Source organism: Athene noctua, chromosome 12, assembly GCF_965140245.1.
Source record: "Athene noctua chromosome 12, bAthNoc1.hap1.1, whole genome shotgun sequence".
Lineage (NCBI taxonomy): Eukaryota > Metazoa > Chordata > Aves > Strigiformes > Strigidae > Athene > Athene noctua.
Genome location: NC_134048.1, coordinates 3,448,019 through 3,475,187, shown reverse-complemented (window position 1 = coordinate 3,475,187; position 27,169 = coordinate 3,448,019). Strand labels below are relative to the sequence as shown.

The 27,169-nt window shown below is 56.4% G+C and overlaps 4 protein-coding genes across 7 annotated transcripts; 1 reads left to right on the top strand and 3 right to left on the bottom strand.

Moving 5' to 3' along the window:
* Window positions 1-1,624: 1,624 nt before the first annotated feature.
* On the bottom strand, window positions 1,625-5,256 carry WDR55 (WD repeat domain 55). Of its 2 annotated transcripts, XM_074915884.1 has the most exons (8): window positions 3,738-5,256; window positions 3,521-3,663; window positions 3,291-3,391; window positions 3,124-3,211; window positions 2,794-2,900; window positions 2,611-2,710; window positions 2,340-2,509; window positions 1,625-2,174 (listed from the first exon to the last, which is right to left on the bottom strand). In XM_074915884.1, exons 1-8 carry the CDS (start codon window positions 3,826-3,828, stop codon window positions 1,859-1,861), a joined length of 1,116 nt encoding a protein of 371 aa, XP_074771985.1. In that variant the 5' UTR covers window positions 3,829-5,256; the 3' UTR covers window positions 1,625-1,858. The 2 variants fall into 2 exon arrangements, with proteins under 2 accessions (XP_074771985.1, XP_074771984.1); XM_074915883.1 differs by having other exon boundaries at window positions 2,794-2,973; window positions 3,521-5,256.
* Window positions 5,257-6,067: 811 nt separating this feature from the next.
* IK (IK cytokine) lies at window positions 6,068-15,759 on the bottom strand. The gene is made up of 20 exons (XM_074916188.1): window positions 15,671-15,759; window positions 14,816-14,882; window positions 14,493-14,585; window positions 13,365-13,424; window positions 12,633-12,800; window positions 12,434-12,548; window positions 12,149-12,219; window positions 11,993-12,039; window positions 11,573-11,736; window positions 11,345-11,453; window positions 10,856-10,895; window positions 10,237-10,462; window positions 9,857-9,875; window positions 9,288-9,366; window positions 8,919-8,999; window positions 8,301-8,358; window positions 7,784-7,872; window positions 7,360-7,468; window positions 6,675-6,709; window positions 6,068-6,332 (listed from the first exon to the last, which is right to left on the bottom strand). The coding sequence occupies exons 1-20, from the start codon at window positions 15,684-15,686 to the stop codon at window positions 6,305-6,307; spliced, it is 1,674 nt and encodes a 557-aa protein (XP_074772289.1). The 5' UTR covers window positions 15,687-15,759; the 3' UTR covers window positions 6,068-6,304.
* Window positions 15,760-15,883: 124 nt separating this feature from the next.
* Window positions 15,884-17,911, top strand: NDUFA2 (NADH:ubiquinone oxidoreductase subunit A2). Of its 2 annotated transcripts, none has more exons than XM_074916230.1 (3): window positions 15,884-16,010; window positions 16,151-16,252; window positions 17,718-17,911. In XM_074916230.1, the coding sequence occupies exons 1-3, from the start codon at window positions 15,907-15,909 to the stop codon at window positions 17,857-17,859; spliced, it is 348 nt and encodes a 115-aa protein (XP_074772331.1). In that variant the 5' UTR covers window positions 15,884-15,906; the 3' UTR covers window positions 17,860-17,911. The 2 variants fall into 2 exon arrangements, with proteins under 2 accessions (XP_074772331.1, XP_074772332.1); XM_074916231.1 differs by having other exon boundaries at window positions 16,151-16,257.
* Window positions 17,912-18,049: 138 nt separating this feature from the next.
* On the bottom strand, window positions 18,050-24,963 carry TMCO6 (transmembrane and coiled-coil domains 6). Of its 2 annotated transcripts, XM_074916228.1 has the most exons (12): window positions 24,878-24,963; window positions 24,139-24,263; window positions 23,811-23,920; window positions 23,506-23,689; window positions 22,194-22,298; window positions 21,453-21,538; window positions 20,786-20,902; window positions 20,013-20,124; window positions 19,756-19,930; window positions 19,529-19,623; window positions 18,824-18,991; window positions 18,050-18,411 (listed from the first exon to the last, which is right to left on the bottom strand). In XM_074916228.1, exons 1-12 carry the CDS (start codon window positions 24,960-24,962, stop codon window positions 18,247-18,249), a joined length of 1,527 nt encoding a protein of 508 aa, XP_074772329.1. In that variant the 5' UTR covers window position 24,963; the 3' UTR covers window positions 18,050-18,246. The 2 variants fall into 2 exon arrangements, with proteins under 2 accessions (XP_074772329.1, XP_074772330.1); XM_074916229.1 differs by lacking the exon at window positions 20,786-20,902.
* Window positions 24,964-27,169: the final 2,206 nt, after the last annotated feature.

Genomic DNA, 27,169 nt, shown 5'->3' with positions numbered 1-27,169 from the left:
TGATGGCGTGGGCTGCTTCCTCTGCGTTGGCCCCGGTTACTTCATCCAGGATGCTGATGGAGTTGGTGCTACTGCTCCTCTGAGCCCAGATGTGCTGTCAGCCCAGGTAAGGGCACTGTGTGGGACCTCAACGGCATCTCCTGTGCCAGCTGGGGGATGGGAGCACACACCAGCTTGGGGAGCCCAGAGGGCCACGTGTTGGGTTTTGGGCACCCAGTGCACGTAGGTGATGCTGAGGGCTTCAGTGGGCTTTTGCCCCTCCAGTGTCTCATTGTCACCAAGGACACGGAAGTGTCCAGGTAGCCATGCCTTTGGCCAGGATGTGGAGGCACGAGATGGTGTGGGAACACTGGAGCCCCACACTCCCCTTTCTCCTGATCCATGCTCCTCGTTGGCCACTTGTGAGATGCACGGGCCACTCTGCCACCCCCTAACCCATGGTGTCCCAGGGTCCTTGCCTTGCACCAGGATGGGTTGGGCTTGGTGTTGGCATTCAAGAGCCGCTGGATGCTCTCATGGCCCCCACCAGCACTGTGCTCTTCATGTGGGGCAACCACCTAGCCCCCGCTGGGCTGGAAAGATCAGTGCCACCCAGGGCTGGGCTGCAGGAGATGGCCAGAGGGCAGGGTCTGGCCCCAGGGCAGGAGAGCTGGGTGCTGGTGGTGACTCCTTGGCTGCACCCAGAGCCTCACTTAACGTGGAGATGCCCAACTGCTGGGCACATCTGGCTCCCCAGCTCAGAGTGGTGCTCACAGCGGGGAGATGCCATGGCTGAGGGGCTGTGGGGAAAGGGCTGGGTCTGGCCAGGGCCACGCCAGGGGGGTAGATGTCACCAGCCTGGAGGCTTGTCCATGGCAGGGGAAGGTGGCGCCAGTCCCCTGCCCTGGTCCACGATGCCTGCAGCCTCCCCCAGGCCACCAGCCACCCAGCAGGGACCCGCAGAGAGGCCCACGGCCAAGTCAGGCATCCCCGGGCACTCGGAGCAGCACGGAAAAACCCCGGCTCCCCCCTAACACCAGCTACGTGTCACAACACCCAAGCGCTGGGCGCTCTCCCCACCACAACCCCCTGGCCCCAGTGCCTCGCGGGCGGGTCCCAGACGTGCCCAGGAAGTTGGGGTGAGCCAAACCATCAGCACAACGCACTAGGAACTGAAAGGCACTGGGTTTATTTGTAGTAGAGCTGATGTCTAAATTAATTAACAAAGGCTAATGGACACACCTGCTTGGACAGTGGGGCAGGCACAGCAGGGGCAGGGACACCGTGTCAATCCCCGTCCTGAGCAACGCCCTGCCTCACCCCCACCCCCCAGGAACCCCAAATACACCAGCAACCCCCCCATCACATTCCACCTCCACACCCCCAGGGATCCTCAGTCATAGCCCCCCCCTCCACCAGCGACCCCCACCGCCAACCCGCCCCATACGCGGGACCCTCAGCCACGCCCCCCGCCCCGTCCCTCTCAGGAGGGCCCTCAGCCGCGCCCTCCCCACGTACCGCCCCTCCCCCAGGATCCTCAGCCACCCCCCCCCCGAACTCCCCCCCACCCCCGAGGCCCCCCCGGGCTCATCCCTCCCGGGTCTCCGACGCCCCAACAGGCTGCCCACCCCCACCCCGTATGAGGGACCCGCCGCTCTGTCCCTTTAAGAACACGCCCGCCTCCCGGCCTGAGTGGCAGCCCTGGGAGCCAATCACAAGGCCGGCTCGCGGTTTGCTCACAGCGCCGGCAGCGCCCGCCCCCGAGGTGTGGCCGAGCAGAGACACACCCCGGGGGCGTGTCCCGCCGTGGCCCCGCCCCCGCGCTGGGCCCGGCGGCGCTGCCCGCCCGGCTGGGCCCTGCCCGGCCCCGGGCCCCCCCTCAGTCGCTGCCGTCGCTGTCGCTCCCCGCCGCCGCCTCCGGCTCGGCCTCGTCCCGCAGATCGGCGAAGAAGTCCTCGCCGCTGCCCGCCGCCTTGCTGCTGAGCGCCCGCAGCGGCCCCCCCTTCTTCTTCTTCCTCCGGTAGTCGTCCACCACCAGCGCCCCCAGGGCGGAGACGTCCCAGAACTTCACCTTCTGGTCGTGGGCGCAGCTGGCCAGGAGCTGCCCGCCGGGGGCCAGCGCCAGCTGCTCGATGGGCTCCCCCAGGTGCTGCCCCACGCAGCCCAGCACGCGGTTGGGCAGGATGTTCACCGCCCTGGGGACGGGGTGGCCGCTGAGGACCCGCGGGGGGGGCAGCGCCCGCGCCCGCCACCAGCCCCCCTGCCCGCCCCGGCACTGGCTTCCCTGCCCGCCCTGCCCTTGCTCCTGATCAAGGCGGGTCTTGCTCTGCACCCTCCCCACGCCATCCCGCAGCACTGACCTGATGACTCCGTCCAGGGACCCCACGCAGACGATGCTGTCTGTGACGGGGACCACGCAGTCAACGGACTCGGCCCGCAGAGCAAAGCGGTCGCTGGCAGCCCCGAAGCCATCCCAGTTGAAGAGGTAGATGGTGCCTTCGCTGGAGCCACATGCCACTTTCTTCCCCCTCTAGGCAAGATGGAGGACAGCAAGGCAGAGACAGAGCACGAAACGCGGGGTGTGGAGAGGGATTCACGGGATCCTGCTACACGGTGGGGCCCAGCACCAACCTTCAGCAGCACAACAGATGTCAGGTCCCCGTTCTGTGGCTCTGAGAGCAGCTCAAAGCGCCGTCTCTTCACGTTGAAGACACCCAGTGTGCCATCACCACTGCAGGAGACGGAAAGGGCATGACGTGAGCGCGGAACGCGGTCCGGGGGAGCCTGAGTCCGGTGCCACGGAGCCCTGGGTACCTGGTGGTCAGCAGGATCTTCCCGTTGCCATCCACAGCCATCGCGCTGATGTACTCCTCCTGCTGACGGGCCTCCAGGATGGCATCCCCCTTGCGCAGGTCCCACACCTTCAGCGCCCCGTCGTCGTCGCCCGTGGCAAAGACGTGGTTATCAATGGGCAGCACGCAGTTGAGGGCCGAGCTGCAGAGACCCCAACCCCACGCCAGCACCGTCACAGCCCACAGTGCAGGCGAGTGTCTCCCTGAGCACCAAGGATGCTCCAGCCTGTGTGGCCCCAGCAGGGGAGGGAAGGGGACGCTGCCCCGGCAGCTGTTGCCTGCACAGACTTACCCGTGGGCCTTCGGGAAGCGTGTTTCCAGCCGTCCCTCCTCCACCGTCAAAACATGGATGGACTTGTCTTTGGACACGGTGAAAAGCTCTGGAGAGCTGTGTAAGTGTCCCCAGCCCTGGCTGTTGCCCCCCTGGCCCCGTTGCCACCCCATGTTCCCCGCACTCACTCTGCCCATCCTGGGAGAAGGCCACGTCCCGGCACGACTTGAGGTGATGCCCTGAAGACCAGAGCTGCCGGTTCTCCCCCTCGGTGCGGGAGTACGAGTACCTGCCAGCACCGGGTCGGGCTCACCGGGGCCCACGGTAGCACGGGGAGCCCCGGCGGCCGGTGCGCGGCGGTTCCTAACCCCGGAACCCCCTCCCACGGCCCGGCGGAGCCCCCCACGGCCCCACTCACAGGTAGACGTCGCCATCCACGTCTCCCGCCGCCAGCAAGGGCCGGGCCGGGTGCAGGGCAATGGCGTTGGCCGTCGCCTCCAAGCAGATGTCCTCGGGGGTGTCCCGCAGCCGCGGCTCCCTCCCCGCTGGCTCCGAGCACTCCTGGGGGAGAGCGGGGCGGTGGGGCCGGGGCCGGCGGGGCCGGAGCCGCGCTGCGCCCCCCGACGCGTGCTCACCTCCGCCGGCACCGCCATGGCGGCCGGGCGCGGGCTGGGCTCGTTTGCATGTCGACGCCCCCTCATTTGCATGCCCCCTCCCCCTTCGCATCGCCTGCCCCGCCGCGCGGCGCGGCGGCCTCGCGCGTGGGCGGGCTGGAGCGCGGCCCCGCCGCCCCGGCTCAGCAGCTGCCTGCGGGGGCTCGACCCCGCGTGGGTGCCCCCCGCCCCGATCTGCACCCCGGGGAGGGGTGATTCGCGGGAAAAGACGCTACAACTCGAACAGAGTTATAAAGCCGGTGTGTTGACTCTGGCACCGGGGTGCAGGGGGATTTCTCCACAAAGCTTGCACACCCACCGCACATCTTACCAAAAACTTACCGAGCGTGGATCTCCATATTCATTGGGTTACATAACACACTCATCCATACGCGTGAGTGAGGCTGGGTCAGTTCGAAAGGCCGATGTCAACAGTTTATGTCATCTCTGCACCTGCGCATTGCCTCCTGGTCATCCTCTTCGGGGGGCTTTGGGAGGAAGGCTCGGGGTCTTTCGCACTTTGTTTTTTCCCCGGAGCACGCGCAGATTCTCTTGCCCGATTTCTTGAATAACAAGAGTGTTTTTCAGACAGTTTACTTTCTTCTATCTTATCTAAGAGAACCAATAGAACTTCTCCCATCCGTATACAGCTATCTTTACTCATCAGCGAAATTCCAACTAGTTAGTCACCTGTTACTCAAGGACAGAAGTATAATGTTTTGCTGAACATTGTAGTCCTTGGTAGATTTTCACAGTGAACTGCTTTGTTTTGATGAACACAGTAGTCCTTGGTAAAATTCCACAGAACAGTCTGGGCAAGCAGGATTCTTAGCAATATTTTTAAAAGTACTGTAACTTGCTATAAGTAAATAAGCTGCTAAGCAGTTTTCTATAAGTAAATAAGTAAATAAATCTCAAAACAAGTAATCATTTCTCTGTATCAGGTGGAGGGAAGCTGCTACAAGTGTACTTCAAATTGCTGATGTACAGGTCCCTGTGAAGTAAGACTTCGAGTTTTAATGTTAGACACCACTTATGTTTTACTAGCTCTTTTTTTTTTTTCCTGTATTTTACTGTAATGTATCTAATTTCATTTATACTTTTTCCTAACTACCCTCTGTGGTAAATTCCCACTTATAAGATGTTTTAAAACCTTTAATTCCTCATCTAGTAAAGATAAGATAGACCATGGACAGTCTGAAAAACTCCCTGAGTACATCCCTAATAGCAGAGATGGACACTAGAAACCTAAAGTTCACTAAGGGACAGTGTGAGAAATGCTGTGGGGATCCCTAAGGAGAGGAGTAGACACTCACTCTACTTTTGCTATGCATGCTCAGACTATGTCAATGAATTCTGTGAAGCCATTAGCATAAGACTGCCTTTTCTAAGAAATCTAATGCATATGTACACTTTCTGTGTATATTAGTCAGAGTTTGTTAGTAAGCGTGGCACTTGTGGTGGAACAATCCCCAGTGCTGCCCAGCACTGCAGAGGAATCCCTGCTGAACAATTATACTCGATCCTGACTGTTGAGTGGAGCTCCTTGTTTCAGTGGCCAGCCAGGGACCTGGCCTGGGGCTGGAACGGCACCCCGAGGGGCTGCCCCTGCCCTGGCCCCATCACACCCACCTGCTGCTGGTCACGGGTGATCCCCGCTCCTGTGCCCACACAGCCCTACTGGTGCCAGGCAAAGCGGTGTAAATCCTCTACTTCAGGCCCTTCCCCTTGCTGTACCCCCCCCAAGGGCCCCATTTCTTCCCCACACACTTGAGGCAGAGGTGGCTCAGCTGGGATCATTTCCCCTAAAAATTATTTGCTAATTTTATCCTGAGCTTAATAGGGGCTGCCTGCACCCACCATAAATCACAGGGAGGTTGCAGAGAGCTGGGAATGACTCTCTTGAGCCAAGGAACCAGCACCGGGACAGGAGGGAACGGCCTCAAGCTGTGCCAGGGCAGGGTCAGGCTGGCTCTGAGGAAGGATTTCTGTGCAGAAGGGGCTGTTGGGCGTTGGAATGGGCTGCCCAGCGCAGGGGGGGAGTCCCCGGGGTCCCTGGAGGGGTTGAAGAGTCGGGCTGAGCCAGCGCTGAGGGATCTGGGGGAGTTGGGAACGGTCAGGGTGAGGGTCATGGTTGGGCTGGAGGAGCTTCAAGGGCTTTTCCAGCCTAGACGATTCTGTGAAACACCCTTAGCTAGGGCTGGCCCTGTGAGAACAAAGGGGCCTGGAGGGTGGAAAAGGAACCCTGGTACCCCACTGATCTAAGCCCAGCCCAGGCACCTTCTCTTTGCCCTCACAGACAGACATTCATGCAAATTGAATACAGCTTTATTACAGCTACAACATTTACACATCACAGGCTATACAGCAACCTCTGGAGGGGAGAACCTCAGCACAAACCCACAGCACAAGGCTGGGGGGGACATGACATGTGCTGCCCGGAGCAGAAAGTGGACGGCGTGGGGGGCAAGAGCACACCAGCAAGCTCCAGCAAGGCAACATCCAGCCCGCTGGCATTCCAGGAGCTGGAGGAGAAGATACTGGAGGCATCAGTACTTGGGACGTTTCACCTCAACCCTGGAAGATACAGAGGGGCAGGACAGTGTTGAGCTCTTTTAGTCCCCCCTCAAAAGCTCAACACCAAGATCCAGTTTCACCCCACAGAGGAGTAGGGGGGCCCCACAGCTCCTCAGGGCAGAACTCTGGTCAAGGAAGAGCCTCAGCACAGTCCTGGGGTCTGCTCAGCACCCTCCCATGGCCCAGGGGAGAGGTGCCCCATGGGCTCTGCTGAGCTGAGCAGGGCAGAAGCACCCTAAAAAGACCAAATGTTCTCCACTCTCCTTCCAGCCCCACACCAAGAGCTGGCAGGTGCCAGCACTGCCCTGCAGCCAAGCCAAGAACAGAGACAACTGTACTAACCCATCAGCCTCCAACTTCTTCCTCTTCTCAATGATCTGCAAAAAAAACACAAAATCCCATTACCCTCTGGGTAGCTGCCTGCCCACAACTGCAGCAGAGAGGCTGTAGGGTACAAAATACACCCAGGGAGAGCTGTAGCCAGCCCAGAGCAAGTTGAGGTGAGATTAAGTTGTCTCCCAGCTGCCTCCATGAAGTCTGGAGAAGCTTGGCCTGCTCCCCTTTGCTTCATTCTGGCCAAAGACCATTTGTTCTCACTTGGCCCCAGCTCATCCCATACCATTGGGGTGCTCACGGCCAGCTCACCCTGCCAGGTCAACCCCCAGCTTTGCTGATTAAACAGAGCTGCTGAAGATGCCTCATCCCCTCCAAGCCCCTTGGGATGGCTCCAAGCTGCCAGTTTTGGGCACATTCACCTGCTGCAGAGCCCAGAGTAAAAAGCCCCTGGCTTGGGACAACTCCAGATGCCTTTTAAGTTCTGAAGACCCAAACATCTGGCTGATGCTAGGAGCAAATACAGCTTCTGGAGAGCCAGCCCCGCTGCACACGCACAGCCTGGCTGCCAGGACAGGGGCTGAACCGAAGAGCCACAACCAGGACAGTGAGGACAGGACTAGGTGGGAGCTCTACTGAGCTACACTGGCAGCTCGCAGACAAAACAGATAATACCCCAGCACTGGGCACTCACCGCACTGATCTTCTTCCACTGCCGGTCCAGCTCTGCTTTGTCATTAGTCTCCTTGAAGCGACGGGTTTTGCGTCCCTCAGACATCTTGATCCCATACTGAAAGGCTGCCCTGGGGAAGGAGCAAGGCAGAGCTGAGCGCTCACAGGGGATCCACAGTGTGCTGTGAACAGACACGTCTGCCCCAGCCATGAGGCCGCACTCCAGAGCTGGCCTGGGCCCCTGAATGCAGCGGCTGGGCAGGAGTCCTCAAGAGGGATACCAAGAGCAAAGACAAGTCACCAAGCCCAGGATCCACAGCCCCTCCTCAGGTCCTCACCAGGCAACACTCTTCTTGCTTTAAGCCCCTCCAGGACCCAGGTTTGGCCAGCGTGGCCATCCCCCACCCCAGAATCCCTGCTCAGCCCTTCGCAATGGCTGCACTCACTTGGGCAGAGCCTCTTTGTTGTTCATGTATTCGCTGTACTCCTCTTGGGTGTCGAAGTCCCAGCGGCCCAGAGGTCCCTTCTTGTTACCCTGCAGCAAAAGAAGGACTCAGCTGACACTGGCCAGGGCTTCTCAGTCAGCCCTGTGTGCCCTGGCAATCTCCCATCGGCCCCAGTTCAATGGGCTTGGGTATCCAGTCTGGCCTTGGCTCCAAGATCCATGCCCCTGAGAAGCCCCAGACAGGAGATTCTGTAGAAGAGGGAGGTGAGACAAACTAGCACACCTCCACAGCACCTCTGGTCAAGTGCCAGGGAGTCACATGTTTGCTCCCTGGGACAACAGGTTGTGCCCAGACCCAGGCACACAGCAGATCAGCAAACCCCCAAACACATTCAACACCCAGCTCCAGGGCATTCAACCTCTCTGCACAAGCCTGCTTCTCTCCAGTGGGATCCTCTCAGCCTGCACTGGCTGACAATTAGTTTGCTGGCTGGTCCTAAAAGCTGGTGATGACATACCTGATCCATTTTGCTGTAGTCCACCTCTTCATCACTGTCCACAGCCATATCGTCCATTCTGTAAAGAAAAGCAAGGAAAGAGTTCAGAGTGGGCCCATGGGACATGGATATGGACCTTGGAGCCAGGCCGGTGGAAGCCACCTCTCATGGCCACAGACTAAACACACTCAGTTCCTGGACCAGAGAGAAGCAGCTCCAAGTGCCAGCCCTGCAGGTGAGCTGTGCAAGGGCATCCAAGATTGCAAATGCTCCCAAGATGACTCTGCAGGTCAAAAGCTGTTCCTCTTCTACCGAGGGACTGCTTCGAGGTCAGAGCTCAACAAGCACATGAATTACCAGGGAACCCAGCAGACTCCCAGCCACCTTGGCTTCTCCTTGGCACTGAGGGGCAGTGGACTCCAGGCAGCCATTTATAGCAGAGACCAGCTAAGAAAAGCCCAGGTCTGCCAGAACCAAGGACTCGGGGAGCTTTTTCACAGTAGATTGCAACCCCACACAAAGCCAGGCCTGCTCCTTCCAACAAGTAGTGGGGATTATGTTCCAAGATCTTGCTGCCAGAGAACAGCAGCCCCGTGGCATACCCTGCCCCCAACCCACAGGTTCTTGCTGCTTCCTTACGTAGCAGGGTAGCACTCGGCATAGCTGTTTGACATGCCAAAGAAGTCCCCCAGCTGCTTCTTGTCTTCTGGCTTCTTCAATGTGACAAGAGTCAAGGAAAGCACCACCAGGCAGCCTTACAGCTAAGGGCTGAGCATGGCCAGCCCAAGAGCCACCTCCTGCCCTAACACAACCGAACTGGAGGCTGCAGAGCTTGTATCTAGCATATAAGCAGCAAGGTTTGCGTGGCATTTCTCTGCTAGAAGGAGGAAGAGCCCTCCCAAGTGCAAGTGAGGAAGAACAGCCATGCGGCCATGCTCAGGCAAGGCCTGCCTGCAAGGGAAGTCTGGCCTTGCAGTCAGCCAGGCTGGCACAGATAGTAAAGGATATGACTCTGTTCCTTCCCAGCCAGTGGCTCCAGCAAACTTCTCATTGATGGACTTGATGAGCTCCTTGGCTGAGCCAGGTCCTGGAGTAAAGAGAGAGCAGGCTGAGTTTTGGGGCGAACAGCTCACTGCAGTACCCATGGGGCTGGGCAGAGCCCCCCTCTGCACAATCAACTCATGGGGACAGGGTAAGAGGCAGAAGAAAGGACTGCCTATGAGGTAGAAAAGGGGGAGCCAGGAAAACACCAAGGAGCAGCAAACCAGTTCAAGCACAGACAGGGATGAGCTTATCCTAGTAGACCCCAAATCCTCCTCAGCTTACAGCCAGCAAAAAGTTGTTTGAGCTTGTCTGCTGCAAGGGAAGGATCTGCACACACACTCAAACCAGGCTGGCATGCAGCAGCCTGTAGGCACAAGACTCTTCACCCAAAACCATCACAGCAAACAATTGCCTCCATCTTAATAGCAGCCTCCAGGAGAACAGGGAGCTCACACAGGCCAGCAAGCCAAGCAGTTCTGAAACCTGCAGCCCCGTCCAGCCTCACTCAAATGTCCACACACCACTTGACTCACCTTTGTCAATGTCTGTGGGCTGCAAAGAAGAGAGAGAAACACCATGTCACCCAGGAGGGCTGAAAGCGGGCAAGCGACAATGCTACATGACTTGCAGCTCATTTTAAGACTCTTTGTGGCAAACATGAAGTATTTGAGCCATAAAAGCTACTGGATTGTGCTAGTTGTGCCTTACTTGTGGAAGGAGACGAAAAGCACGCAGCCACCCAGCAGCCCCTGGCTGGAGAGACAGAGTTCTGCAAGAACTGAACACTGGTGCATATGGGAGCATGACCAGAGACACCCAAAGCCACCAGGGTGACCCCACCAACCCCACAGCTACACTCCCCAAAGGGCAGAGATCAGGTGGGACAGTCCAGACTTCAAAAGCAGAGGCTTACCTCATCATCAGCCTTGGGCTTCTCAAAGTAGCTGTGCCTCTTCTTTTCCTCCTCCCGCTCCCGGTCACGCTCTCGGTCCCTCTCACGCTCCCGGTCTCGGTCACGTTCCCGGTCCCTGTCACGTTCCCGGTCCCTGTCACGCTCCCTCTCACGGTACCTCTCCCGCTCCTTCTCCCGTGGCATCTTGGCAGTGGAGGGCACATAATCTCCAATGTCCTCAAAGATGCTAGAAGTGGAAAAGAGCCTGCAGTTATGGGTGCTGCAAGAGAAGAGGCCACAACCACCTCCCTTTGAACTGGAGCCTGATAAAGGCACATGCAGCACCAGCACCGACAGCTAAGGATGACCACTAGAACCTGCTTCTACATCTGTCAGAGGTATCACTGCATTTCTGCTTTCTTCTGCTGCCTGGACCTGCTTCTTGTGGCCCATGACAACAGAGAGCCCTTGCCTGCCTCAAGCCTGAAATCAAAACCAGAGCTTGCCTCCAGCCTTTTCCTACAAACCACAGGTCCAAAGAGGCAGCTTGCTCCAGAGCACCAAACCCAACCCCCTCCAAATGTGAAGGGCCAACAAGACCTTCCTGAAGGCAGAGAGCTGTGAGCAGGGAGGCACTTACTTCATATCAGCTTCAGGGGGCTTCTTCTCATCCAGCTTCCCTGCAAGGACACAACAGCAGTGAGAGGCACATCGTTCATCTGCCATCTGCGCTCTTTCCCTGTCCCCAATCGTGTTTCCAAGTCCCAGGAGTGGTAGGCCTGGAGGATGTCCTGACTTCCTCTTTGCCTACCACATCATAAGTAGTCCTCTCAGGAAGCCATTTTGTTCTCCCCCTCCCAACATGGGACACTTCCCTAAGGAACTGGGCCTTAACCAGGAAGAGTAGAGCAGCACTAGGCACCCTGGCGGCTAAAATTTCTCAGCAGCATGTGGTCCTGCCACAGAACAGCCTGCTCTCAGGACACAGTGCTCAGGGAGCTACAGGAAATCGCTGTCCTCTTAAGTCCACTGCCTCCTGGCACAGAGAAATACAGCAAACCAAAACACATCTCATTCTCTCAGGATATGCTTCAAGCATTAAGTTGTAATAATTCCCCTCATCTTCTACCTTTGTCTTTCTTCTTGAGCTTCTTGTTGCGGGTCCCTTGCCTGAGATAGGAGAGGATCTGCGTCAGTTTGCTGATGACAATGTCATTGGTGGTCAGCGTGGTCTGTGCCTGGAAGAGAAATGCCCGAGGAAGCATCAGACTCCCCTGACTGGGAACTCCTCCTGGCAAGACCCGCTCTGGCCAGTTCAGACCAGTGCAGTCAAGCGAGCTGGATGCCAGCTGCACACCTCCATGGTGGGGCAGTCAGCCTTGCTCCGGATCAGCGTGGTTGGGATGTCAGTGTCGGCATACTCATCGTCCAGATCTACCACGTAGGCCATCCTCCCCGGCAGGAACAGCTCATTCCGCTCATAGGCCTTGTTCTTGAACAGAATGCGGTAGATGTTGCGACCTGGAGGGGAAGGAAACACGTGGGAGAGCTGCTCTTATGAGAGCAATGGATGAGCCCATCATGGAGCACATTTCTTTTATCAGGAACATCAGAATTGCCGATTAAGAGACACACTGCCTCCAGCCCTCAAATTCAGGATGTCTACACCTCAGACTAAACAACTAAAGGTTTTCATTTCTCCATTCATCCTCCAGGATTTCTCCCACATTCACAGGGCAACACAAGGTGGGAAACAGCCACATCCACAGTGTCTTACCCAGTCGGGTCTTAAATTCAATTTTGTTCTCAGGATCCTCGTCCTTCCTGAACAGAAACAGAAAAACATAAGTATTATGCTAAACACATGCCTTCTCTGCATCCCTCTTTCTGTGAGGCAGTTCCACTCAGGAGTGAAAAATCCCCAACCACTCACTTAGTTTCTTTCTGGGGCTTCTCCATCATCTCCTCCTCTTCCTTCTCCTTGCTGGCAATCTCAGCCCGTACCTGGCCACAGAACAAATCCGTGCATAACAGACCAATCTGTGCTACTGCTGCCCATCAGAACCATTAAACCCACTTCCATCACCTCCTCAACCCTTCATAAATCTTACCCAGAAAAAGAAATCCACTCTGACAAGACTGAAGCACCTGTAAGTGGCAACTACTGCCTGTGGGAGTGGACAGAGTAGAAGAGCAGCACGGTGATATCTGTGCTCACCTTCTGCAAAAGCGCAAAGTCCAGACCCTTCACCAAGTGAGTGTGCTCCATGTCACCACCCAAGAACTTGGACTCCTGGATCAACTGTCTCCTCTTCTCCGCAGCGGATTTATCCCTGTGCAACAAAAATAGAGCCAGTCACAAGACAGCCCCTCTGGAGCAGACTAACAAGACAAGGCCGAGCTGCAGGCTCACGTACGCCTCTGCTGTTGGCCCCACAGCCCTGTAGTTAGCAGTTGTGCTGATTAGCTCTGTCTCCTCGTAGTCCTTGTTGACACCATCTCTCCTCTCCTTGGCTCGATCCCTGTACTTCTCAGCCAGCTCCCTCTCACGCTCTATCTCCTGCTGGCGCAGCTTTGCATAATAGCTGGGATTGGAAAAACAGCTCAGTGTTAGTGACATGTTCACGCTTCTGATGGTCAGGGAACAGTCCCCAAGGGCCCACACACCCCTGTTCTGCTTCCAAACCCCTTCCCCAAAAATCTGCTGAAGCACCATGGGACACAACATGCCTGGAGGACACCAGACAATATGAAACTACTGAACTGAGGCTAACTAAAGAAGAGCTCTATATTCCCTTCCAAAGGGAAGAGGTCAAGTACAGTTCTGCTGTGCAGATGTGCCCCAGAAGACACAGTCACCGGTGCAGGTGTCCCACCACTGCCCTGCTCTACCAGACACCTACAGAGCCTCTCCCACTTCTTCCAGAGGTGAAGCTTCACCCCGTCCTGCTGTCACTCTCCCACATCTGTTCCCACAAGGTGTGACAGAAACTCAGTCCAAGCTCTTCTCACTCTGCTTGGCTCCAAAGCCCTGAGATAATCCAGGTTACTCAGGGTCCTCTTTGCCGGCCCAAGAGCTCAGAAGCTGCTTCCACAGGAGGGACGTGATGTATGAAGACAAGTTCTGATGCATCACTTTCCCTGTTTACCTTTTCTTCTTCCTCCTGCGAGCAGCTGGGTCTTCATCTTCGTTGTACTCCCGGGGCATCCTGGAAAAGGGCGAGAAACCACACGTACAGTCTGCAGAGCCATACAAACACAGGCAGCTAGACAGAACAGTCCCTCAGACACAGCAGAGCACAAGATGCTTAAAGATGGGTACAGTCCCATTTCTCCCTAATTCCACTCTGTCAGCAGGGAGAAAGCTCTGATTTTCACAGAACAAAAACTAAATCTGGCTCATGCACAGAGCATCTTAACAGCCATGTTAACTCACTCTGTTATTTATAACAGTCCTGACCCGCTTGTTTCTCCACTTAAGACATACATGTACAGCTTGCATGGAACCAAGCACAAAAGAAGGCCAAGGTCTACTCCTCGGGTCCTGTCTGCGTAGTGTCATGATTTAACCCCAGCCAGCAGCTAAGCACCACACAGCTGCTCACTCACTCCTCGCCCTTCCCAGCAGGACAGGGAGGGAATAAAAAAAAAGTAAAACTCATGAAATAAGAACAGTTCAATAATTAAAATAAAATATAGTCATAATAATATTAATTTAAAACATAATTGTAATAATAATTATTCTAATGAAAAGTAATATAACAAAGAAAGAAACAAAACCCAAGAAAAGACAAGTGATGCACAGTGCAATTGCTCACAACCCGCTGACTGATGCCCCAGCTGCCATCTGCCTCTCCTGGCCAACTCGTCTGAGTTTATATATTGGGCATGATGCTCTACGGTGTGGAATAGCCCTTTGGCCAGCTGGGCCAGCTGTCCTGGCCATGCTTCTGTCCCTCCCAGCTTCTTATGCATCTGCTTGCAAGCAGAGTAAAGGAAAACAAAACTTAACTTCAGATAAGCACTACTTAGCAACAACTAAAACATCAGTCTGTTATGAGCATTATTCTCACACTAAATCCAAAACAAAGCACTGTACCAGCTACTACAAAGAAAATTAACTCTATCCCAGCCAGAATCGGGACACACATTCATTAGCAAAAGCCCCTTTAGGTACTACACCACAGAGAGACGGGGAGAGAGTCAGGCAGGAATGGAACCTGAGGAAAAGGAGACATGCTTTGTCATACAGTCCTGTGAAATAACGTCCTACTCACTCATGGTGGCGCGATTTGGACGGTGGCGCAGATGTTGGTGCAGCCCGCGGGGTCATGAGAAGCTTTCTGAAGTCTTCATTGGTCAGCTTGGATCTGCAAGGAAGAGGAGAAACAGAAACCTTCATCCCCCAATGAGCTTTGGCAGCCTGGTGGCTACTGAGGAGGCAGCGGGTTTGCCAGTATGTCCTGTGCGACAGAGTCGGACACGGGGTCCCTGTGGAGGGAGCCCAAAGGCTCCACTGCACCAGTCACTTGCAGCCTCTAGATGGGGGGAACCGGCCTCGGGCCCCAGTCCTGCCCCACTACCCCAGTGTTGTACTCACTGGTGGAAGGAGTGTGTGTCATCCACATCGTGGCCATCAGGGGCCAGGGGGTTGGAGAACGGTTCATCTGGGGGACAGAAGGAAAGGCAGTGCTCAGTCTTCTTGTGTGGCTTCAACCCCCCTCCAACCCCCACAATCCTCCCAGTCCAGTCCTGAACAGGGGTTCAAGAAGGGGGGGGGGGGGGGCGGAGCAGCATTCACCCCCGACTCCACTCCTCCACCAAGCACAGGCCGCTGACACCTCGGGGTTGACTAAGCGGTCCTGCTGTCACTGCCCACCATGAGACCTTCCTGCTCCCCAATCCGAGTGACTCCGCACCCTGCCGGTGGCTGTTCCAGTGCCTCCCCCAGTGGGCCTCTGTATTTCCCCGGAGGCGTCCTGTCCCCGCCACCTCCCGGGACTGCCCCTACATCCCCCTCACCCGCAGAAATGCCCTATTGCCCCATCCCCAGAGCGTACCCCAGTGTAAAATTCCCCGCGCAGAGGCTGATCCCCAAACACACCTCCGCGTGTCCCCACGTCCCCCCGAGCATCTCCTCGCCCCCTGGGATGCCCTGGAGCCCCATCCCTGAGATCCGCTCCCTCCTTAAGGTTGTCACCAAACTCCTTTCCCCAGCAGGACTGTTCCTCTCACCAGGTTGGGGGTGTGCCCGTGCCCCCCTGGGGGGGGTCTGCCCGCTCCCCCACCGCAGCCCAGTGCCCCAAGCCCAGGGCAGGCCGACGCCGCCCCCCCCTCCAGGCCGCTCCCCCACTACCCCGAGTGCCGCTGTACTCCCCGCCCGAGGGTCGGGCGCACCGGCCCTGGGGGTGTCCCAGAGTCCCCCCAGCGCCCCGTGTTCCCCCGCCCCACTCACTGTCACGCTCCGGCATCGCGCCCGGTCCCGCAGCCCCGCTCCGCAGCCCCTCTCCGCCGCCGCCCTCTTTCCCAGCACCCCCCGCGGCCCGGAACGCCGGCCGCCCCGCCCCCCGCCCCTATTGGCCAGACGCTGGCCGGAGAGCGCTGCGATTGGTCAACGGTGCGATTGGCGGGCGCTGTGATTGGCGGGTACCGAAGCCACGCCCCCATGTTGTTGTCCAGAGCAGAGAGAAGATGGCGGCGGCGGCTGTGAGGGGCGTCGGGGGCGAGTTGAGCCGCAGCCTGCGGGAGCTCCGCATCCACCTGTGCCAGCGCTCCGCCGGCAGCCGCGGTGTCAGGTGAGCCGCGGCCGGGAGTCGCAGGGCCGGGCCGGGCGGCCGCTCTGCGAGCGGGTCCAGCTTGGGCGAGTGAGGCACTGGCTTGCCCGGCGCCATCGGACTCAGCCACGGGCATCCGCCGTTCCTCTTTCCGTCCCCAGAGACTTCATCGAGCAGCACTACGTGACCCTGAAGAAGGCGAATCCCGATTTCCCCATCCTGATCCGCGAGTGCTCCGGTGTCCAGCCCAAGCTCTGGGCTCGGTACGGTAGGTGAGGGGTGCCCGCCGGGAAGCACCACCGGAGGGCAGCTGGAAGCGAGTGCCAGAGCCCTGCGGTCTGCAGCACGTAGGGGTTACAGTAGGAGACACGGAGTGTTATAGTTGAATTAAAATTACTAGAGTCCGAAATAAATTCCTTAATATTTATTAAGGTAGGAAAGCAAAACAGCGTGCAGGGTGGCCAGGGAGTCGCAGCTCTACCCAAGGCTCGCAAATTCCGACAAGTAACACAGCTTTTTTATTCTCGCGGAGGTCGGTTTCGACATCTTCAGCATGCCTCTTAGCTTCTGTTATTATAACTTCTTTAAGGCTGGCTAGCTTCAAGGCTGGTTTGTCGGTTTGAGCAAATAGGCTTTCAGTCACCTAACAATGGGGGCTGTACGTTCGTTAACAGGGAGCTGTGAAATTGTAAATTACAAAACTAATCTCTTTTTACCCTAAGATCTAAACTAAACAAAGACAAAAGTTCAGAAGTTCTCATGGTAACATAAGATTGCAGTTTAACAGTTGCCTTGAGACAGTACATCTTGCAACCTCACGGTTAAGTCTTTTTTTCCTTGCCAGACAGTACGTGCTCAGATCTGTTGCAGCAAGATCATTCCTTTTGTTAAAAAAAACCCGTTTGATCTGAAAATTACCCTTGATTGCTTATCACAGGAGGGAGGGGGAGCAGCTGTCAGCAAGGCACGGTGGGGATTGACTTCGGAGAAGGTGTGTTACTGCTGCACAACCTGGTGGGAGGCAGAAAAGGGACCTGGAGCTCAGATAGTGGTTTGTCAGCTTGTGGCTGTGATCTCCTACCCTGGTAGGATTCCTATACAGAAATTTTTTTTTTTTTCCTTTATTTTCACTGCATTCTCTGTGAAACTCCAAGGAGGGAGCAGAAAGGCTCCTCTGTAAAAGCTTTGATCTTTTTTCCTAAAGCCATCTGGGCTGGACAAATTTAGAAACTTTTTTTAAAATCTATTTAAAGCACAAGCTTCCAAGTGTGAGCATGTGGGCCAACAGAGCCTACATCTATAGTCTTATCTCTTGTTGGTATGTGACTTGCAGGGAAATACAGCCCCAGGTAGGGGCTGCTGTAGTAATAACAAGTTTTTCAGCACTAACTTTACTTTAGTGTTAGTGAGCATCTTGATGTGTACAGACCAAAAGCCACCAGATTGCTTTGGCATGTGGTGATGACCTCTGTCCAACTGCTCTGCAGCAAAAGTTAACAAAAATAGGCAAAGGAATATGTTAGGCTGCATTGGCTTCTCTCCAAGGAAAAGGCTGAGAATAAAGTGGAAACTGTAACTTGGTCACAGGGAGGGATGCTGAGGAGTGGTGAGTGGAGCTTGGGCTGTGACACTGGAGGTGCTTGGGAGACCTAAAGCAAGGCTGTGGGTTGCCCTTGCACCGAACAGACTGAGGCATCTCCCCTCTCTCACTCTTTGTCTTTCCTGCAGAGTTTGGCAAAGAGAAAAGTGTGCCACTGAACAACCTTACTGTGGACGAAGTGGCCAAGGCCTTGGAGAACATTGTGAAAAGCAAGGTGTGAAGATGGACAGTAAACATGTGCATGCTGAATACCTGACTGATGATCTTTGATAAATTAAAAGACACATGTTTTACATTAATCACATAAATGCAACATGCTTACTCTGAGTTTCACATGTTGGGTTTAAAACCAAAAGGACACGCTGGAGGGAACAGCCAGTCCAACAGGGTATATACACCTCTCTGGAGCCCGTCTGCCTGGGTTCTTGGGTTGCAGCTCAGCTCTGCCCCTGCTCTGGGCTCCAGGGGGGGGGGGGGCATGGGGCAGGCTGCTGGTAGCTCCAAGGGTGGAAACAGCTGTATCTTGCCAAGGACCAGCGTCCCCATGCAGCCAGAGCTGGCAGTTAGAGCCCTACCCACCCTTGGGAAAGCAGGGGACAGGGTGAAGAACCTACTGACTCCTTGGAGCGCAGGGGGAGAGAGGGGAGGTGGCATGGCCTAGGAGAAGGCAGGCAACCTAGTGTCGCAGGGACTGAAGGTGGAGGCTCCCAGGGGCTGCCCAACCATGGCCAGCAGTGCCTGTGCCCGCTCCTGGAGTTCTGGGGTGCTCTGGTGCTGCTCAAGGGCCCAGCGCCCACCTTGCCTGATGAAGTCGGCAGCTGCCTGTGTGAGAGGAGAGAGGCAAGAGCTGGCTGGCTGCTAGCTGAGTAGCTGCTACAGCTGATCCAGAGCCCTACCAGACACTAAAGTCCAAAGCCAGGTAAATCCAGCCACACTGATTGCTGGCCAGGAGCGCACAGAGTAAGCACAACTGAATGAGAACCCCCCATGATAATCCGAAAGGGTACAACCAAAAAAAGTGATTCTCAATGGAAAGGAACTCCCCAGAGACACAAGAAGGGCTTCCACCCTCTGCATCATGCAAATGCCCCCCTTCAGGCACACGTCTGGGTGCTGAGGAGCAGGGGGTTAGCGTGGCAATGACTGAAGGCAGTGTGATTTCAATAACAACAATCCCTATCCCTGGCTTTACAGTCTTGTGCTTGGTTCTGGGGTAGGCACTCCTGGCTCTTACCTCTGGCCAGTGTTGGAAGAGGAGGTGCAGCAGCTCGAGGCACTGCCCCACTGCTTCGGGGTCGGGCAGTGTGAGGGCAGGCAGCAGCAGGGGCAGGGCAGGCTGCCAGTGCAGCTGCTGGCAGTAGGCTGGCCCCTTCACCGCTATATTGCACAGAACTGTCAGGACCTGGAGGGAGAGGGAGTGAGCAGCGAGGGTCTGTTAGTGGGTAGATTGCTGGCAGGCTTAGGAAAGCCCCAAAGAACTCCCCATATCCTTGCTGAAGGTTCTGAGGGGGGCTTTTCCAAACCTGTGTGTTTGTTAAAAACCACCTCCAGCCTCGCCCCAAGGCGCCCCAAGCCAAGCAGAAGCAGCCGCACACCCACCCCTTGGCACAGCATCCCCCCAGGGCTCCCTAAAGCTTTAGGGTCTTCCAAAATAAGGTGGCAGCCAGCATCCCTGGGTCCACTGCAGGTGCTGGCAGGTGGCCCCAAGTTAACATCTGCCTTGGGACCCTTCTGGTGGGACACAACTCTGTCAAGCGTAAACACAGACATAGTGACTTCAGGGGAGGTGGATGGTGACTATCGTGAGACAAGACCTTCCACCAAGCTGTTGCTACTGCCCCAAGCCAACCTCCCAACTTGAGCACTGCGTATGTGGGATTCATGTTCCTGAAAGACCAGCACTTCTCCCCCAGACGTGGGGCGTGGGGCAAGGTCTTACCAACACGCTGGCCATCTGGGAACACGGCAGGAGCTGCATCAGGGCCGGGAGCAAGTCCAGGGAGAGCAGAGTGGAGCAGAAGAAGGGCTTGTCTGCTACAGTGGGCAGAGAAGGAACTTGTCACTAAAAGTGAGGTTTCTGAGGGAGGTCTCTGTAGACAAGACTCCACCAGTCTGACAGCAATCAAGGCAGGTCCTGGCAGAAGCTCTGGCTCTGCTGACACTCACCTGTGAGGTTGTTCAGCAGCCAGAGACACTCCTGTACGATGAACGGGTGCGGCTGGAGGAAGTGCTGCAGGATGAGGAAGAGGGCGATGAGCAGGCGCTCATCCTGGATCTGGACTTCACAGCCTGTCTCCTCTGCAAGCAGGTTGCTAAGACACCGCAGCACTGGGCAGACAAGCTGTGACAGAAACAAAGTCCTTTAGGCCAACCGTGTCCCCACAGCAATGCCGGGAACGGCCAGCACCCTGCCCACGTCTTACCAGCTCCAGGCCCTTGGGAGCATCCTGAGGGATTGCAGAAGCCAGGTTGAGCAGGAGTGAGGTGAGGGCAGGCAAGGCCCCCAGTGACAGCAATGCTGCATTGGCTGTATGGCTGCAAAAGGAAAGGGACAGTCTGGTTGCTCTCAGCACTCGGAGAGGGAAAAACTGCTGCAGCCCTTTCCAAAAATGGGGCCTGGAAATTTGGAGCACTCCCCTGAACCACCCTAGGGCTTGCTTCATGTTTGAATAGCAGTTTGTTTCTGAGCTTGAGAAAGTTTAAAAGCCCATGGAAAACAGATCCACTAGAATAATCTGTGTGGGTCTGGAAACAATAGTCCTGATCCTTCTTTGAGTAGCCACACGTTCCTCTCTGCTAGGGCTGCTGGAGGAGATGGCACTGGAGCAGCCACCTCAAGGCAGGCAGAAATTGTTGGCAGCAGCCAGCCCAGCCAGGTGACACTGGGCCAACCCCAGAAGCATAAGGATTCAGGAACCTTGCCTTGGGGGGACGACTGGGGTGGTTTCAGAGGACTAGAAACAGCCGCCTCTGGTTAATCAGCTGTAATCACCCTGTAAAGGAACTCAGTGATCATGCAAACAGCCTGTGTGCACTCAGATACGAGAGCAGGAATGCCCAGGATGGCAGGGAAATTGCTCTCCCAAGGGAAAAGGGCAAGGGGAGGCCATCTGGGTCCCCTCAGAGGACACTGAGCGTTCATGCCTCTCTTTGGCTGCCCCCAGGTAACTCACAATGAGGAGAACAGTGCATTTACCTACAAACGACGTAGTGGAGACACCATGCAAACTCCACGGCTGCTCCTATCCCACCCTTGAGGCCAGAGCAAACCAGTCGAATCATGTGCTGGGGGAGAACAGAGTCCAGAACCAAGCTGGGGTCAGAACAGCAGAGTTAATGGAGGCACAGGCCAGAGCACAAGCAGGACAGACAACTGACAGGGAGACACTAGCCCTGGCCACTGAGCATCAGGGGAATTGCTCTCCCCTGTGCTGGGGGCTACATACTCAGAAAACACACCTGGAAGAAACTCCTACCTAAGGGCTGCAGCCTCAGGCACCACTAAGGCCCAGCATAAGCTTTCCCTGTCTGTGGCAGGGCCTGGGGGCACATTTTTAGCACTGGGTGCTGTCAAGCTGATCTTTTCATTCACAGGAGGAATACAGTCAGAATTTCCCTGCAAGCCTACCCTGCTCAACACTGTCCTTTACTGAAATACCAGAGCTGTCTGCTCAGATGAGGCTGCAGGAAAAGAGTTAAGTCCTGCACCCTGATCTGCCACAAAACCTCCATAGTTCTGGTCGGATTCTGCTCTGAACTATTAATATCACGGGGATGGGAAAGGCATTGTTGTCCCCGGCACGCAAATACCACACCAGGCCCCAGGGCCCATCCTGATGCAGGGTTAAAAGGCTCAGACTCACGGTATGATCTCTGTGGGAGCTTCCTTGGCTTGGAGGAGCTGCGAGAGGACGTAGCCCAGACCTTCCAGCACAGCCTCATGTGGGGACTGCAATCAAACAGAACAAAGCTAATGCCACCTGACAGAGCCTAGAGATCCCAGGGTGCCAGCTGCTGTGTTGTTGAGAGGCAATACCCTTCGTAACACCGAACCAAGCAGCTGAGCAGCACAGTCTCTCCATGCCTGGAGAAAAGGGGGCACAGCAGAGGACCGGGAGCAATAGAGCAATCTGTAGCCACACCAGAGCTGAGCTGTTCCCGCTCCCTGCACTCACAGGGGCTGCGGCTGTAGGATACAGGAACCCAAGCACAGCAGCAGTGCTGCTTTAAGCATTCAGACCTGCAAATGACAGCCCCTCTCACTGTGTTGACCTCGTACACCTGCTGGACCCAAGCCGTGTGGAGGGAGAAGCCTGCAGCTCCCCATGGTACAGACTGTTTATTGGCAAGCCGCAGTTACAGATGTGAGATTCAGCTGGAGAAGAGCACAAGGTGATGACCTGAGCCCCAAAAATGGAATGCAAGAAAACCCATGAGAGACCCTCACCTGCAAGGGAACAGCCCTCTGCAGAGGGGTCTCTGCTCATGGTCACAGCTGGAAAAAGGGGTGGTAACTCAATACCAGCCAGTGTCTAGAGGGCAACAGAAAAGGCACCTTTCTGGGGCAGGGCAGGGGAGGAGTGTGGCTGAGCTATTTCACCCACCTGGATGCAGGATGCCAGCACTGGAATGATGCCCTGAGGCAAAAGCTGCTTTCTCATAGCTTCGCTTTCCACTACCAGGTTCCCCAGGGTGTACAAACACAGCTCCTGAAAACACACCCAAGAGAGCAGGTCACCTCCTCTGCACTCCCCACGCGTGCCCTGGGCAGCCAGCAAGGCCTCTAGGTCCTTGCACCCTGGGACAGGGCACACACATCTCCTGAGTGGGGCAGAATCTGTCTTAAGAGGGGTAAACATGGATACTGATGGACTCTCCAGCTACCCCATTCCCAGCTGTATCAGCTTCAATTTATCCTTTTTCTATCTGGCTCGGGTTGGGATCTGATCACTTCTGCTTCAGAGGTTTTTCAGGCTTCTAATTATTGCTGTGACATTTCCCTGAGACCCCTCTAATTTCACAGTATTGTCCTGGAGACTGCCTGTGTGCTGCATTAAAACATGATCATCACCTTGGTGTTGCTCTCCATCTTGTTCCTTGGCTCTCATGCTGTCCACCGCTCAAAGCAGGGCAGTGTGCTGCCCAAGGCCTTCTGCTCGGCAGCAGACAGAACACAGGGGCATCCCAGAGCTAATCCAACTGTTTGCGCCTTTGCCGGGATCAAACTGCGCAGCTTGGAGCCACAGGCACTCTGCTCTTCCCCCCCACCCAGACAAAAGCCTGCCTGTTTGTTGCATGAAGGTAAGCTGACAAAGGAGCTGTTCCTGCCTCCCAGCCTGCAGCTGTTTCACTTCTCCAAGATCTTTTAAAACACCTGAACTGACCTGCATCTAGTATCTGTGCTTTACCCACCACACAGACTCTAAAGTACCTCCTGTCCAGGCCAGACCACAAGCCCACCTGCCCACAGCCTGCAGTCCCTGCTTTCCCAGACAGAGCTTGGAGCTGAAGAAGAGGAACCCACTGCAAATGGGGCAAACCACCGTGTCCCAGGCTGTGGCAGGAGGATTTGCCTGGCCCAGATGAAGCTTGGTAGCATTTAAGAGCAGCCTGCAGCTACCTGGAAGAAGCTGCAAACACAATGGAATCAAACTCCTCTTGGTGTTGGGACGGGGCACAATGAAGGGCGTCTCCATATTCCCAGGACTTAGACAAAGCCTTGCTGCCCTGGGCTAACACCAGGGACAGTTCTACTCCAAGGAGAAGGTTGGATTAAAGACTTCCAGAGGGCCCCCTCCCACAAGCACTCCTATGTAAACCATGTTAGGCTAAGGCTGGCCAACAGAGGTCAACATCCACCGCTACCAAAGGATTATCAGGTGCCAGAGCCCTGGCAAATGCAAGCACAGGTCTTACCGTGAACTCAACGCTATGTCCCGAGAGGTAGGTGAGGAGATAGGAGGTCGCTGGCAGACATGCCTCAGCCACAGCAGGGTCACTGGAGTGGGAGAGCTCATGGAGACAGCAGGCTGCCTCCATCTGCATGTCAGCCAGGCTGCTGGTGAAGAGCCCAATGAGTGTCCGGATGCTGCCGTCCAGCCTGGTGGAACCCAAAGGGCGCTGTCATCTCCCGCCTTCCCACCCTCGGCCACGTACCAGCTCACCCACACAACGACTGTGACAAAGGACATGCCCTTGATAACAGCCATGCAGTGCCAGACCTGACAAACTTCTGCTGAGTTTCCTTGTTCTGCAGAGCCCAGCGGAGGCGGCTGAGTGATCTTTTCCTGTCCTCTGAACCCTTCTTCACCCCTCTGAGCAGCTCAAGGACCTACCCAAAAATTAAAAGATGGGTGAATGTCAAGCAGTGCCAGGGTTAAGGTTTCATCCCATCAATCCTGAAGGCAAAGAAACCCAGGGTGCAAAGATGGTCAAAAAAACCTTACTGTTTCTCACCAAACCCACCTCCACCCAGACTCCTCCACATGCCCAGAGGTTGGGAAAGACCCCAGGGACCCCCATCACCATGGAGAACATTTTGCTCTTCACCTCATCCTCAGAGAGCGGGTCCGGTGCGACCTCTGCTCCATCCTGTCCACCTTCCTCTGCTGCAGTGTCCTCCCGCAGAAGCCTCTTGCTGACCAGCTGCTCCTGCCGCCGGGCTTTCCGGAGAGCTGCGATCCAAGTGTCCCCGTCACCCCCTGCCCAGCCGCGCTTCCACCCCACCAAAGAGCCTTATTCCTTTTAACAGGGAGAAGCCTCCTCGCGTGAGCCGGGGAGGGACGCACGGGCAGTAACTGCGTCCGGACCTCGCACTCCGCAGGGCTGCGGGGTCAGACACGCATCAGCGCGAGAAGCCTCGGCCGGGCGGCCGCGCGAAGGCAGGACAGAGGTGCGAGGAGCGGAGCGGCCGCGCTGGGAGGGGCCCAGGGCTGGTTTATGTAGGCAAGACCTTGGGAAAACCGCAGGGAGGTGGTTGAGGAAATGGGGGGCGGGCAGGGCAGAAAGCCCGCGTGGACTGAAAACAAAAGAAAAGGGTGTAAACTGCTTCCCCGGGCGGGCAGGGAGCCCACCGGTGCGGCCGGGCGGGGCGGGGGGCCGGGGCGCTGCTTGGGTCCCGCTGCGGCGCGGAGCTGGCGGCCGCGGGGGATCCCGCCAGCGGCCCCGCCACCCTCGGGGGGCCCCACACCCCCCCCCCGGCCCCGCGACCTCGGCCCGGGCAGCGCCCGGGCCCGTCCTGCCGCGCTGCGCCCTCCCCGCCCGGGCAGGCCCCGGCGCCGAGCCCGACCTGCCTCTCGCTCCCGCCGCCGGGCCCGCAGCTCCTCCGCGCCGCCGCCGCTCGGGCCGGGCCCGCGCCGCCGCCCGCCCCACATGGCGGCTGGGGGGGGAGGAGGAGGGGGCCGGGCAGCGCCGGGCCCGGGGCGGGGCGGCGGGCAGGGCCGGATCAGGCCGCGGAGGCGTCGGCGGGGCGGCCGCTGGTCCCCGGGCAGCCCCGGGAAGGGACACACAGACACACACACAGACAGACACACACACACACAGACAGACACACACACACACACAGACACACAGACAGACAGACACAGACACACAGACAGACAGACACAGACACACAGACAGACAGACACAGAGACACACAGACAGAGACACACAGACAGACACACACACACAGACACACAGACACACACACACAGACACACAGACAGACAGACACAGAGACACACAGACAGAGACACACAGACAGACACACACACACACAGACACACACACAGACACACACACACACAGACACACACAGACAGACACACAGATACAGACACACACACACACAGAGACAGACACAGACAGACACATAGACACACACACACAGACACACACACACGGACACACATAGACACACACATACAGACACACACAGAGACACAGACACACACAGACAGACACACAGACAGATACAGACACACACAGACAGACAGACACACACACACACACACACACACGACATCCTGCTGGCCCCGCTGAGGGCTCGGCCGGCGGCTCCACCTGCAGCCCCGGGAGTCCCGGGAGCTGAGGCCCACACACCCCCCGTTGCCTCTCCAGCTCAGGAGGGCCGGGATCAGCCCTTCCCAGTGAGATGAGGAGCTAGGAAATTAAAATAGGGTTATAGAAATTAGGCACTCAAGAAATGAAGGTACAACTTAGTTTAGAGATAAAGATTGAAGACTTAGAGATCAGGCTAGGGACTAGAGGCCCACTAGTTAAGATAACTAAGATTAAATAGGATAATAGATCATAGTTGATGGGCCAGAGAGCAGAACAATATAGAAACCTTGATTAATGGAAGATGTGAGGGAACGCTTCCTGGTGGAATAGGAAGACAGCCCTAAAAACTCGTCAAAACCAGCCCTATGGTCTGGCCTGAGTCCAGGAGGCTACAGAGACTGCGCAAGAAACCGAGGGAAAAAGTTCAATAGTGAGGAAGAGGAGCTACTTCTCTCTGCGACCCCAGCCCACGACCACTGGGACACACTGCACAGACACAGCTAGGAGGAGACTGGGGCGGAACATATCAAGCTTACTATAATATGAAGCGGGGATAGGTCATGCATATGTATAGGTGTATTATGAATATGTGATGCTTTGTAGCATAAAGCCAAGACAAGGTGCCACGAGAGGTGTGCACGTTTGTGGTGGAATGATCTCCTGTGTGCCTCAGCGTTGAATAAACATACCGACTTTATAACCTTAGAGGTTGTGGAGTCGTGTTTCCGCAAGTCACTGGGACAGGGGCTCTGCTGCGGCCCCTCCACCATCCTGCTGCGGGAGGGAGCTCGGCCACCATGGCTGCCTAGCCGGGGCACAGCAGGTCCACCCCGGGGGGGGGGGGACACACCCAGCCTGCCCTGGTGGTGGGGGGCACCTGGGGACCCGCTCTGGTGCGGTCAGCAGTGACGGTGCTGGCTCCATGCTGGGGTGCAGGGCCTGCACATGGGGACACGGACACGGCTGGACACAGTGGGGCAAAACCAGCCGGAGGATGAACTCTGGCTTCGTAGGGCTGAAACCAGCCAGCCTCCGGGCTCGGGCAAGGTTTCTGCCCCCACAGGGCTGTATTGCATGTTTGTTGAAGCCAAAAAAAACCCCAGAGACTCACCAGAAACATAAGACAATGAGTCTCTGTGTCCTGGGACCTTCCATGGTGGTGACAAGAACAAGAAAGTCGTCACCCAAAAGACGGCTCCAAAAGCATGTGCCTTTGAAGCACAGCGTGGTTGGTCACGGAGGACATCGAAGAGCTCATTTTTCCCCAGAAAGGCATGTGGAGGAATTTGTAGTTGGTGGTCAGGCATGAGCCATTAAAAGGTACCAGACTCAGACAGAGCTTCTGACCTCACCAAAAGGAGTAGCGGGGAGAACTCATAAAGGCTGCTGTGATTTTTCCATGATCCACACAACAGCAGTTTTAGAAAGGAGGATTGTGGAATTGCTGAACCCCTCTGCACAAGGAATTGCTCAAGGAAAGGCAGCAAAGCAGTGCAGCACTCCACCTGAGACACCAGGAACAAGAAAATGAACTGCA

Coding starts and splice junctions, on each gene's coding strand:
- WDR55 (XM_074915883.1), bottom strand. CDS start 3,828: ATGCGAAGGGGGAGGGGGCATGCAAATGAGGGGGCGTCGACATGCAAA. Junction 2,974..3,123: donor CGCTTCCCGAAGGCCCACGG/GTAAGTCTGTGC, acceptor GGGTCTCTGCAG/CTCGGCCCTCAACTGCGTGC. Junction 2,711..2,793: donor AAGATCCTGCTGACCACCAG/GTACCCAGGGCT, acceptor CGTCTCCTGCAG/TGGTGATGGCACACTGGGTG.
- TMCO6 (XM_074916228.1), bottom strand. CDS start 24,962: ATGTGGGGCGGGCGGCGGCGCGGGCCCGGCCCGAGCGGCGGCGGCGCG. Junction 21,539..22,193: donor TGCTGGCATCCTGCATCCAG/GTGGGTGAAATA, acceptor GTTTGATTGCAG/TCCCCACATGAGGCTGTGCT. Junction 18,992..19,528: donor CCCAGATGGCCAGCGTGTTG/GTAAGACCTTGC, acceptor CTCTCCCTCCAG/GTCCTGACAGTTCTGTGCAA.
- IK (XM_074916188.1), bottom strand. Junction 12,220..12,433: donor ACTTTGCGCTTTTGCAGAAG/GTGAGCACAGAT, acceptor TTCTGTGGCCAG/GTACGGGCTGAGATTGCCAG. Junction 10,896..11,344: donor GCTCAAGAAGAAAGACAAAG/GTAGAAGATGAG, acceptor GTGTCCTTGCAG/GGAAGCTGGATGAGAAGAAG.
- NDUFA2 (XM_074916230.1), top strand. CDS start 15,907: ATGGCGGCGGCGGCTGTGAGGGGCGTCGGGGGCGAGTTGAGCCGCAGC. Junction 16,011..16,150: donor GCCGGCAGCCGCGGTGTCAG/GTGAGCCGCGGC, acceptor TTCCGTCCCCAG/AGACTTCATCGAGCAGCACT. Junction 16,253..17,717: donor CAGCCCAAGCTCTGGGCTCG/GTACGGTAGGTG, acceptor TCTTTCCTGCAG/AGTTTGGCAAAGAGAAAAGT.